At 39.6% G+C, this 13,862-nt stretch overlaps 1 protein-coding gene across 1 annotated transcript in view; it reads right to left on the bottom strand.

Annotated features, from left to right (window-relative positions):
* Positions 1-366: 366 nt before the first annotated feature.
* The window catches only part of LOC126292307 (putative ATP-dependent RNA helicase DHX57), a 181,856-nt gene continuing 168,360 nt past the window's right edge, over positions 367-13,862 (bottom strand). The window contains exons 21-23 of the mRNA XM_049986239.1: positions 9,684-9,860; positions 7,212-7,445; positions 367-1,443 (exon numbers count right to left, since the gene is read on the bottom strand). Of these exons, the coding sequence (XP_049842196.1) occupies positions 1,300-1,443; positions 7,212-7,445; positions 9,684-9,860 (555 nt within the window). The 3' untranslated portion in view covers positions 367-1,299. The remainder of the gene's footprint in view (positions 1,444-7,211; positions 7,446-9,683; positions 9,861-13,862) is intronic.

Genomic DNA, 13,862 nt, shown 5'->3' with positions numbered 1-13,862 from the left:
CAGGAGAGGGGTATAAGCCGATTTAAGCTTTATGTTAAAATTATGGTGAGTGGCCACAAAGCTCTGTCAATCTGGTTGTTAGCCACAAAATGTGGTCTCACTCTGGAGAACAGTGTTTGTTGGGAAGTGTGTATAAAGCAATTTGTCACCATTGGCTTATGTACATGTTACATGTGCCTATATGTGGGTGTGATTAGCGGGTCAGTAAAGTTTCACAGAACTGCAGGTAAAAAACAACACTTTGAAAAGGTAAAAAATAGACAAAGGTCCACAAGAAACCTGAATACAATGATGTATCGGAACAGGACCAGAGCTATGGATGAATTACTGGAAGTGCCAAAGTATAAACAAATGACATGCAGCATGTTATGTTATTGATTTTTACTTTTATTCCTGTTTAAAGCTTTCATTTTTTCAGTTATTTGTCTATATTTCATAAATAAATAAATTCCCTTCAAAAACAACAAACAACAAATTTAAAACTTCACAGCGATTTTTTTTTACATAAAAGGCATTTTTTAGCTTCAAAAACAGACAGGTACAAAAATGTAATAAATAATTCAACATACAAGATTATTTTGCAATATGCCTCAAAATGGCCATTCAAAACATTTAATTAATGCTCATAATTGGCTCTGCAAAATGTACCCGTAACATTCATCATAAACTGTACATTTAAGGCACCTCAACAATAATATTATTGTATTACAATGTAAACAGTGCAAAAATATATACTAACATTTCAGTACTAGTTACACATTTTACATACAACTAATTTTACAGTGTCTACTATGCTTTTCCAACTGATACTCTGGGCTGTCTGAAACATGTCTCAGTTTTGTTGATTGTAAAGTTTTTTTTTCCCCCTATGTCTATTTACAATCTGTGTAATGTCATATGATGACATGTCGTCCATTTTTTGTTTTCCAATGTAATACTGATATCAGAAGCCAATATCAGTTATGTTTTAAGCAATGCAACACATATTATATCAGAGAAAAAGAGATTACTAATGGGTGGCAAACATGGCAGGAGATTGTTGAGAATTTCCAGCCTTGTTGCACAGTTATGTCACAGAAGCAGAATCCAAGGATCAGAATAGGCATCTATGTACAAGGGATTATTACCATCCAATGGCATATTACTAATGTCAGTAGTGTCAGTCTGTTCTTATCACAGTAGACAGAAAGGAGGGGGGAAGGGGGGGGGGGGAGGGAAGAAAGAAAGAAAGAAAGACTGAAAAAAATATACAGTAGTTTCTAAAAATTAGGTAATTCCTTCATAGGACTTCTCGCAACATCAGTCTTTCGAGATAAGACGGACAATTGTGGAGATGATGACTTTTCCTCGTTCGTGAGTCACTAGGTCCAACTGTGGGTCCTTTATCTTATCCACCAGCAGCTTCACAAGTTCATCTCTCATTGCGGTCAGCAACTGGCCCACCTGGAAGGGAAACAAATACAACAATTACCATTTTCAACAAAATGTGACACTTTGTGAAAGCAAGTATGGACTTTACGTTCTGTGTGGCTTTCATTGACTGCAGCAAAGATACTTGTGAGAGGAAAAAGAGGAGGAGGAGGAGGAGGAGGAGGAGGAAAAAAGAAAATATTGGACCAACTCATTATAAACATTTACAAGACATTACATGTGAAACCAATTGTTTTTGCTTTAGTACAGAACAATGGCAAGTGGCAGTAAAGAATAGTGGAAAATTTGGGATGGAATGACAATACTGCAAAAAGGATAAATTGCTACTCAACATCTCCACCATATGGTAGTACCAATCTATCCTTTTCATAATACTGACAGTTATGGCAAGTGCATTTAAATACACAAAGTATTGTATCCCTTTGTTTTTTCTGTGCATATTTCGATAAGCACACACTGAGGTGGCAAAAGTCGTGCATTAGCGATATGTACAAATGCAGATGACAGAAGCATTCCATACACAAGGGCAGTGCATTGGCAGAGCTGTTATTTGTACTCAGGTGATTTGTGTGAAAAGTTTTCTGACGTGATTATGGCCACACAGTGGTAATTAACAGACTTTGAGTGGAATGGTAGCTGGAGCAGGACACATGGGACATTCCATTTCAGAAACTATTAGAGAATTCAATATTTTATGATCCACAGCTGTTAAGTGTCAGCTATTAAGTGACTTATTTTGAAAAATCTGTTAAGCTTTTGCATAGAGTTGTCAGTGATATCAGACAAGCAACACTGTGTTAAATAACTCCAGAAATGTCCACTGTGGCAGTGCAACCAAATATGGCATTGGTGGGCTATGTCACCAGACAACAGACGCGAGTACCTTTTGCTAACAGCACGACATCACATACAGCACTTGTCCTGGGCTCATAACCATATCGACTGGACCCTAGATGACTGGAAAACTGTGGCCTGGTCAAATGAGTCCTTATTTCAATTGGTAAGAGTTTGCTAACAGCACGACATCACATACAGCACTTCTCCTGGGCTCATGACCATATCGATTGGACCCAAGATGACTGGAAAACTGTGGCCCGGTCAAATGAGTCCTTATTTCAATTGGTAAGAGCTGATGGGACACATTCAAATGTGGCGCACAGTCAAGTGTGGCGCACACACCCACTTAGCCGTGGACGCAAGATGTCAACAAGGCAAAGTGCAAGCTGGTGGTGGCTCCATAATAGTGTGGGCTGTGTTTACATGGAATGGACTGGGCCCTCTGGATGTCTGGCTACTTGGAGACCATTTGCAGCAATTCACGGACACCATGTTCCCAAACAACGATCGAATTTTTATGGACGACAATGCATTATGTTATCTGGCTACAATTGTTCGCTATTGGTTTGAAGAACATTCTGGACAATTAGAGTGAATGGTTTGGCCATCCAGATCATCTGACACGAATCCCATCAAATACTCCTGACATAATCGAGAGGTCAGTCTGTGTACAAAACCCTGCACTGGAAACACTATAGTAGAAGCACAACACGGTATTTCTGCAGAGGATTTGCCACGTCAAATTGCAGCACTACATTGGGCAAAAAGAAGTGCGGCATGATATTAGGAGATATCCCATCACTTTTGGCACCTCAGTGTAGTTTCAAAAGCTTAAATGTGCGCGTGTCACATGTAAAAATTTTTTACAGCAACCTCAATGAGTTTGCAACCTATGGCAACACGACTGATGCCTATCGTGTTGCCATTCTGTTTTGGGAAAGAAATGCACAAAATATGTACACAATTTTCAAACTCCAGAAAAGAGCCATAAGAATAATAACCAAAAATACTAGTCAAGTTTATTGGAAAGATCTGTTCAAAACACTGGGGATTTTAACTGCTCCGTGTGAATACATTTACCAGTCAGTTGTGCACATCAAAAATAACATTGGTAATTACTGCACAAACAGCTCTGTCCATGACCATGGAAGATGAGCTGGACTTACATTTATCAAGAAAAAATAAACATTAAACACAAAACAGCGTTTTCTACCTTGGAATAAAACTGTACAATAAATTACCAAAAGAGATTTTAAAAATTGCAAAAATACACGTATTTAAAGAGGCAGCTAAAAAGTACCTGTTATGCATTAAAGGATTACTTAGACAAAACAGAGTAGGAGTCTGGTTAAAAAAGCTGTTCAAGTAAATAATAATAATAATGATTATAAAACATCCAATTTTCCATATAACACCTTCACACTATGTTTTTCCCTTCTTTTTTCCTTTTCTAGAAAAACTTACTCCCAAGCTATGCATAGCACTATACTAACACCTCTTCCTCTTCCTGAGCTCAATATTTCACTCATTATAGAGGGATGCTGACTCCGTTTTTTCAGGATAGCAAATGGGAAGTTGCAGTACAGAAAATGGCCCAGAGATCACGTGTGTGTGTGTGTGTGTGTGTGTGTGTGTGTGTGTGTGTGTGTTATGAAACAATGTGTGTATACTGTGTGCAGTGACTGGTAATGAGATATGAGAGAACAGTGTGGCATTACATTATGTAATAAGTTATTTGTAAAAAAAGTATTGTATACCAGGAGTAAATCTAATGATTGTCACAAACTAGAAGTCTGTAAATGTATATGTATGAGAATTAGCTTATTTTAAATTGATCTAAACTTGTAAATATTTTGACATGTTCTACATCCTTGTAAAAAGAGTTAAAGCTACTACTACTACTACTACTACTACTACTACTATGAACCTACTAATACAGACAACCCACACTATAAGCTTATAACTTTTCAGTCAACAGAAATCAGGCTTTCTTGTGGCCGGGTAAATGGAAGACATTACAACTATGCACCAGACTCTCGATGGATCATAAGCTGTTGCGAGAAATGATCAGACCGACTGTGCTATCTGTGATGCATGTCACAACCTGACAAACCTTCCATCTGCTGGAAGAGACATGTTTGATCAGTATGTGAGGACAGCTAAATGTTTACCAGTCAGTAGCAGAAAGCAATGTCATTAGAAGTGATCATATCATAACCTGGGTTGACATGCAGTGGGGTGGTCACATTGGTTACAATAAACTCATTTTTGAGTGTATGATTAAATGCGTACATAAAAAGGAAAGATTAAAGTTTGCTACCGGCCGACTTTAGTAAATAAGTTATGAAAGTTTCAGATACAAGTTTAATATGTTCTATAAATAAACAAACCTTTAATCATAAATAAATAAGAAACCTTTAAAGTTTAACAAACAGTTTTGCTACATCCACATATCTGTGTACGCTTCAGAGCTGCAGGAGAAATTGAGAAAGTCACCAGGAGGGACAGCTGTCTGCAGAAGAGTAACCCAAACTAATGTTAGGTGAATGAACTACGACAGACTGTGGACAAACAACAGACCAGGACAAAGACAAACAATCTACTTGACAATGAGGCGCTAAGATAAGCCTTCATCCAATGACGACGACAAGGCCCAAAGAAGCACAGAGATAAATCCAAGACATGACTGGGTGACAAGCTAGGTAGTTATCAAGCACGAGCACTGAACAGACCATTTGTGCGCTGGGCGGCCACCTTATACCAGCTGTAGGGAACGCTACTGGCTGCCGTATGCACGTGGCACAAGCTGGTTGTGCACTCGCCGTGAGAGCACAGTGCCCCACAGCCACTGTGCCCACTAACGGTCCTCTAACTCCACCTCCTCTGGCGGGCATTCAACCTCTGCAGCAACTAATCACAGATTTTTATTATTTCAAAAGAAGATAAATCTTTGTAAATAAAACAGAAAGAAACTTCCACATGGGAAAAATATATTAAAAACAAAGATTCCAAGACTTACCAAGCGGGAAAGCGCCGGTAGATAGGAACAATGAATAAAACACACAAACACACACAGAATTTCTAGCTTTCGCAACCGACGGTTGCTTCTTCAGGAAAGAGGGAAGGAGAGGGAAAGACGAAAGGATGTGGGTTTTAAGGGAGAGGGTGAGGAGTCATTCCAATCCCGGGAGCGGAAAGACTTACCTTAGGGGGGAAAAAGCACAGGTGTACACTCGCACACACACACATATCCATCCGCACATACATGTCTGCTTGTGTCTGTGTATGTGCGGATGGATATGTGTGTGTGTGTGTGTGTGTGTGTGTGTGTGTGTGTGTGTGTGTGTGTGTGTGTGTGCGCGAGAGCGAGTGTACACCTGTCCTTTTTTCCCCCTAAGGTAAGTCTTTCCGCTCCCGGGATTGGAATGACTCCTTACCCTCTCCCTTAAAACCCACATCCTTTCGTCTTTCCCTCTCCTTCCCTCTTTCCTGAAGAAGCAATCGTCGGTTGCGAAAGCTAGAAATTCTGTGTGTGTGTTTGTGTGTTTTATTTATTCTGCCTATCTACCGGCGTTTTCCCGCTTGGTTAGTCTTGGAATCTTTGTTATTGAAGATAAATCTTTTTTATTGTCATTTTGTATAGGTCAACTAAACACCACAATGATCAATTACTGTGTTTGGAATGAGTTTTGATGTTCACATAGCTGTACCATTCCTTTCTCTCCTTTTTTCAGAGAGCACGTCATCTCCCTCGGAGGTTTTTCGTGGAACCTCGCTTGCTGAAGCATTGTCTCGTCTTTTAAATCTCTTTCTGTATCCCTAGTTGCTGCAGATTTTTAATCACTTCCATCATCCATAGTCAATGGGTCTCTTTTGCTAGCATGCGAAACACTGACTGGTCAACCCGTTGGGATGCATCTTGTAGACATAAAAGACTAGCCACATCCAAGATTTTTTCACAGTCTTTGTGGATTTCTTGAATTGGTTTTCTCTCATATTCGTTACCTTTCTTAACTGGTAACCATATATTCCTCACACCTTACTCTCTCAGAATTCAAGTTTGTCTGTAAGGCCATTCCTGACAAATGATAGACACTCTGAAGCATACAGGGCTTCAGGGTGAATGATGGTATGATAGTGCTTTACTTTTATATTAGGGGAGAGTACTTGTTATTGCTGGTGGGTAGAATGTGCAGCGAATTATCTTCGATGTTCAATCAGACTCATAACTTTAGATGAGGGCCGAAATGTGGTGTAAAAAAAAAAAAAAAGTTGGACGCGAATAAGTGGCCATTCATGATGATTACCACTAGACCACAGGCTCACACAATCCGAGACAACATCTAGGAAGAAGACAACACTTCCTCCTGACACTTCCGCACCTTACAGTGTTGCCAGATTGTGCAGATGGCCGGACTTAAGAGTTGTCAGAGGCGGTCACCTTAAGTGAATGACTCGGACTTTGTCTCTGTGGCAGCCGGCCGGTGGTCAGTTTTTATGTCTAAGACTGTACCTTGGTGCTATATAGATGGGGTGGGCAGGTCTCGCACCTTGATCCATGTGGACTAGAATGTTATGTAGATCTCATTTAATCCGAAAGTATTTACATTCAAAAGGAACTTCCCTACAAAATATATAAGTAAGTTTCTGCCAAAGCAGAACATTGTCTAGACAGTCAACAATGACAAGTCTTACGCCTGTGCCTGTGAACCACTCAGCTCCTCTCCCTCACTCTTTCCGTTAGTTTTATTCTGCCCAGGGACTTTCTAATACCATACCAGAAAAATATAAAAAATTCTGTACTTCACAACATAAGTATGCCTCATGCATCCAGAGCAGCAAAAACCAATATTACATGCAAAGCTAAACTGGAACAAACACAAAACATCTCCGTCTACAGGTAACACGAATAAATGAAAAGCTTTTGATGGCTGTGCACTCACCTGGTGTCTGTCAACGAGAAACTTGATCCAGCCATCATCCAGAGACAAGATGAAGTTCCCCTGCTGCAGCTCGACATGCAATGCACACCCAGAGAACAGTACCAGTGGCATAACTGGCACCATTGTACAATCGCGGACATATATTCTACTCGTCCGTACCTTTTCCTGGTACACCAAGTATGGGCTAGGGTATCGGCTGACTGTGTAGTTCACAGAGGAAGGGTGCAAGAACACCTGGAAATAAACAGTGTATATTGAGTAAAGAGCATCAAATATAGATCCAACAAACAAACAAACAAACAAACAAACACACACACACACACACACACACACACACACACACACACACAGGCTTAACAACTAGTTTTTTCACTACAAAAAAATACTTTAAAAATTGGGTTTTCCCATACAAATAACTTAGGGTACTTGAGAGTGTAAGACCCTTCTGGTTGTAAATCATATAGAACGCTAAAACAACTCATACAGGAATAGAATACAGTGTCACTGGTAAGTGAGGAGAAGATATTCACATATGTGAATGGTGGAAATAAGGGGAATACCAACAGGAGAAGTAACAGTAAATTAGATCAATCTTATTTCCAACAAATTCAGCTGGCAATATTTTTACCACATCTAAATCAGCCCTTCATCTTTCTTTTAATGCATATTACTCACTCTCATCACTCATTATAAACAATCATCTTCATTGTGTTTTCTTTCCAGCTTTAATTTGTTATTATTGGGATCATATTTATGCAAACTTGGCTTTTAGTTTCACAAGGGGAGGCCGCCAATTATGAAATTCAGATTTGATTCATACTGCGCATAATAAAAGCTCATGGCCAGAGGTGTAATGTGGCAAAGCACCAAGATGCACTTCTCAGCCGTTGTCGAGAAAATCGACAGTTAAAAGAAACTGTTGCGGTGAAATACTCTCTATGATTAATAATTTTCTACAGCGTCGTGGCGCAGCGGTAAGCGCGCAGGTTTGTAATCCGAAGGTCGCCGGGTCGAATCTCGCGCCGTGCAATTTTGTTTTATTATTAGTTTTTTGTAAGGGAAACTGTCCACGTGGGAAAAATATATCTAAAAACAAAGATGATGTGACTTACCAAACAAAAGTGCTGGCAGGTCGATAGACACACAAACAAACACAAATATCCACACAAAATTCTAGCTTTCGCAACCAATGGTTGCTTCTTCAGGAAAGAGGGAAAGACGAAAGGATGTGGGTTTTAAGGGAGAGGGTAAGGAGTCATTCCAATCCCGGGAGCGGAAAGACTTACCTTAGGGGGAAAAAAGGACACGTGGACACACACACACACACACACACACACACACACACACACACACACACACACACACACAAGCAGACATAATAATGTGCGGATGGATATGTGTGTGTGTGTGTGTGTGTGTGTGTGTGCGTGTGCGCGCGCGAGTGTATACCTATCCTTTTTCCCCCCTAAGGTAAGTCTTTCCACTCCCGGGATTGGAATGACTCCTTACCCTCTCCCTTAAAACCCACATCCTTTCATCTTTCCCTCTCCTTCCCTCTTTCCTGACGAAGCAACCGCCGGTTGTGAAAGCTCGAATTTTGTGTATATGTTTGTGTGTCTATCGACCTGCCAGCGCTTTTGTTCGGTAAGTCACATCATCTTTGTTTTTAGATATATTTTTCCCATGTGGAATGTTTCCCTCTATTATATTCAAACCAAATTTATTTTCACAAGGAAGAGCATATCTTAAAGTATTTTTCTATGCAGTTGCCACAATTGTTCCGACATTTTTTCTTAGTGGGAAACCAATTTTTCTATGCCCTCTTCATAGAAAGATGCCACCAGTGCTGAAAACAGTTTTTTTTCTGTATTGTCATCACTGTCAAAGCACTTTACTCCACAATCATGTTTCAAGTTCAAGAACAAGTGGTAGTCAGAAGATGCGTGATTGGGGCTGTATGGCAGGTGATCGAACTGCTCCCATCCGGATTGCTGTATACAGTTTTGAGTGACACCAGCAAAATGGGGATGTGAATGGTCGTGAAGAAACACAATGCCTTGACTGAGCAGTCCATGACCTACAGCACTGATCTTGCTTCTTCTGACAACCATTTGTTCTTGAACTTAAAGCCTGATTTTGGAGGAAGGTGCTTTCACAGCAACGACAATGCAAAAAATGGTGTTCAGCAGCAGCTGTCTTCAATGGTAGCACCCTCCTATGAAGCGAGCATAGAACAACCGGTTTCCTGCAATGACAAATGCCTGAAGAATGGTGGCAACTATTTAGAATAATAGTTTAAGATACACTATTTCTTGTAAAAATAAATTTTGGTTTGGAAACGTTTTATGAGGTTTTTTTCCAATACAGTACTTACTTTCTGAACATATCTCATTTTACTTATGGCTAAAGGGTCACGATAGGAAGTAGCTTAGACTGTACAAAGATTCATTTGTCGGACAGAAAAAAACTTACATATCCATCACTGCGTGTCTTGAACTTCAGTGCGTTGGCACTGTTATCCATGGGAATGGCTCCCATGACACTCGGAATATATACCTTCTCCGGAGTGAGGACCTTCACAATATTGGGGTAGAGTGCTGCACATAAAATGGCTGCCAGTAACCGCCAGTTTTCACAGTTCACGTTTAACTGAAAACATGTTTTAAAAACCAAAATCAGGCAAATCAGAGAGGTGAAATGTAAATTATCATACCGAATACAAAATACTGAAGACTATAGGAACAATACTGCGGGCGTCAAAATTGGTTGACCGCATGCAGTCAATGGACAGGCATCCACATTTTGCCTAAAATCACTTGCAGGCACATGTCACTGCAAGTTTACGATACTCTGGTTGGAAAACTGGCTAAGCAAGGTAAAGTTATGTTAAGCCCACTTGTGTTCTCACATTAAGGCTAGCAGTGACATTCAGTTACCTGTAAACCAATTATTCACATCCAAGCTTTAGCTACTAATTTCATGTTTGAAAATGAAACATTTCTGTGATTGTTCCTGAAATTGAAAGATACATGATAAAATTTCTTAGTAACTTCAAACTTCAGTTACATTTTATTGAACAACAAAATTCTTTCACAAGAATCTTTTAAGATGTAGTAGTAGATTATTATTACTATTAATATAACAATATCACTTAACTGCTATTGGAAACTGGTCCCAAACAATAAAATTCTGATATTTTGTACTCACATGACATTAAGCAAAAGAACAATCAAATTCGTTGTCATTGTTTTATATATTCACCTCAAAGAATTTATCGAAAAAATTCAATTCATGAACCTTTGGCAGTTTATGAGGCTTAATTTTTTGGTGTGTGTGTGTGTGTGTGTGTGTGTGTGTGTGTGTGTGTGTGTGTGTGTGTGTGTTTAATATTTTGCAAGACAAATAGCGACTAAGTGTCCATTAAAAAGGGTGGTGTATTTGAAGCAGTAGACAAAAAACTCAAATTCACTAAGATAGAAATCGAAGCTGCGTGTAGGATTGTTTGTGCAAGGCTCATATCAGGGGTGGGTATAAAATAAAATCTGGATCCTTTATGACCCACTAGACTCATTTCCTGATGTAACTGAAAACTTCTAGAAAAAACCTCAGTTCATTTGTACATACATGTTCCCCAATCATACTGTAATCATCAGTGAAGACTTATCACCCAAAAATTAATTGGGAAAACTACAGTTTTGTTAGTAGTGGGTGTGATAAGACATCCTGTGAAACATAACTAAATGCCTTCTCTGGAAACTACCTAGAACAGATAGATAGTAACCCCACTTTTGAGGACGTCCACAAACAAAACTGGTATCAGTGACCATGATGTGGCTGTGATAATAATGATTACCAAGCAGAAAGATATGCGTGTTTATTAAAATGGATAAAAAATCAGTAATATCATATCTCAATGAGGAACTTGAAACTTTCAGCACTGGGCACATGCATCTAGACGAACTATGGCTGAATTTAAAATAATAGTTGACCATGCACTGGATGGATATGTACCCAGTTAGAACAATTCATAATGGGAGGGAATCTACATGGTATGCAGCCACTGAGAAGAAACTTCTGAAGAAGCAGAGATTACTGTGTAAAACAAAGCTTACGGCTATAGATAGAGACATGCTGAATGAAAGGTGTTTGGCTGTTGAGAGAGCAATGAGTGATGCCTTCAATGATTACCATAGCAGGATATTGTCAAATGATTTTTCACAAAACCCAAAGACATTCCGTTCATATGTTATAGCTGTTAGTGGCACCAAAGCTAGTGTCCAGTGTCACTGAAACTGTGGAACCATCCCGGCATTTGCCTGGAGCGATTTAGGGAAATCACGGAAAACCTAAATCAGGATGACCGGACGCGGGATTGAACTGTCATCCTCCCGAATGCGAGGCGTGTGAGATAGCCACTGCGCCACCTCGCTCGGTAAAGGAAAAACAGGAGAATTGGCCCAATGTAATCCATGTACCACTGCAAAGGTGAAAGAAGCATTAGTGTCAGTGTGTTGAGAAACAGATGAAATTATTGAAACTGAACAAAGCTCTATGATGTGATGCAATCTGTCAAATTTTACACTGAATTTGCAGCTGAGTTAGCTCCTCTTCTAACTATAGTCTATCATAGGTTCCTCAAACAAAAAACCACGTCCAGTTCCTGGAAAAAAAGCACAGGTCACAGCTGTCTACAAGAAGAGTAATAGAAGTGATCCAGAAAACTACCGTCCAATTTCCTTGACACTGATTTCCTATAGAAACTTAGAACATATTCTGAGCTCAATGATAATGAGGTATCTTGAGCAGAATGACCCTCTCAATGCCAGTCAGCATTGATTCCAAAAACGTTTATTGTATGAAACCAAACACATTTTTCTTACATGCCATACTGAACAAGGCAGTCAGACAGATGCACAATTTCTTAATTTCTGAATAGCACAGTACCATAACTACGCTTATTGTCAAAAGCACAATCATATGGATTATCAACTGAAATTAGTTACTGGATTGAGGGCTTTTTGGTACGCAGGACACAGTATTTTATCTCAGGTGGAGAGCCATCTGCAGATGTAGAAATAACTTCAGATGTACCCCACATAAGTGTGTTCATGTTTATATTAATGACCTAGCACACAATACGAATAGTAACCTCAGGTTTTCTGCAGGTGATGCAGTTATCTATAAAGAAGTCTACCTGAAAGAAGCTGCATAAATATTCAGCCAGACCTCGACAAGATTTCAAAGTGGTGCAAAGGCTGTCAACTTGCTTTAAATGTTTAGAAATATAAAACTTCCAGTATTGGTTAAAAACAATCCTGGTTGCAATTTTATTTTTTTTATTTTTTCAACTACGCATTATTTAGGCATATTCAGGTTGATCTTAATCTGGTATTTCTTAGGCCGATCCTTTAAACAGGGTAGCCAAAGGGTATCGTTGAATACATCAGGCAAACATCACCTTCGTTAAACTCCATAAAAACTGTTCTAGATTGACGTGAGTGACTCCACGCCCTGCAAGTAACAGAATAAGATGGGGCTCAAGTAGTGCACAATGAGGACAGAAGTAGCAAGGGGGAAAACCCATGCAGCAGCCTGGGCCACTTTCCGCCTATACTGTGCTGCCTGCAGCTGCAGCAAATCCCCAAAGTTGCCAAACCTTTATCCCAAACAACACTTCCTGCTTGTAGTGGGTTCCAGTTGCACCCAGCTTGCTGTCCTGTGTGATTTATGCGCCCTGTGACTTTCCGTGTGTTTGTTTTTAGGGTTTGGGAGCTGTTACCATTATTAGTTGTTACTGTTATTCATTCACTGTTTGGTAATCAATGATGTCAGCAGGAAGTTCGTCGGAAGTTATAAGGTGGAAAAGTTTGCCATCATTCTCCTGGCTAGGGGATTCCCATACGAGGGCAATGAAGAGAAATGGTTTGCACATCATGTGCCTTCTTTGAGAATGAAAACCTTAATGGTGGCCCCCTGATCTCCATTACCAAAGTGATTGACAGAGCTGCTACAGCTTTGAATATAAACAAAAGAAACTGTTGTGGAGATTGGGAAGGAAATGTACAACAAGGAAAAAGAAGCTGAAGAAACATCAAAACTTAGCACCCCTGGAAAAAAATGTTGTACAGATAAGCGGATTACCAATATCGATTCGTTTGCAGAGGATGTCATTCATCATCTCATTTACGATTATTATCGCAGGAAGGAATATCCAACACTCAGGAAGTTACTGGTCACGCTTAAAGAATCAGAACTTTATCAAGGCAGTTGCACATCCTTGTCCACAGTTTTACATAACCTTGGCTTTCACTATGGACATTTCTGTTGACGGAGTGGGAGGATATAGCTGGATGGCAATGTTGATTTTTAAGGTACATCCGTAGCATAAATATTGATGAATTGGTGTGGCTTGACAGTTCTGGTCATGTTGTTAGGTAGGGCTGTAAGACGACACAGCTAAAGAAACAATGGCAATGCCTTCTGGCAAGAGTAGCAGACTACTACTTCTTCATGGAGACTTCTCACAGGGTTTCCTCCTAAAAAGTCTCCTGATTTTTAAATCAAAGAAAACAGGAGATTATCACGATGAAATGAACCACGTTAAATTTACAAAGTGGTTCGAATATTCACTAATACCAAATCTTCAATTGT

This window comes from Schistocerca gregaria, chromosome 9, assembly GCF_023897955.1.
Source record: "Schistocerca gregaria isolate iqSchGreg1 chromosome 9, iqSchGreg1.2, whole genome shotgun sequence".
In the NCBI taxonomy this organism is placed as follows: domain Eukaryota; kingdom Metazoa; phylum Arthropoda; class Insecta; order Orthoptera; family Acrididae; genus Schistocerca; species Schistocerca gregaria.
This window is presented reverse-complemented; position numbering and strand designations above follow the sequence as displayed.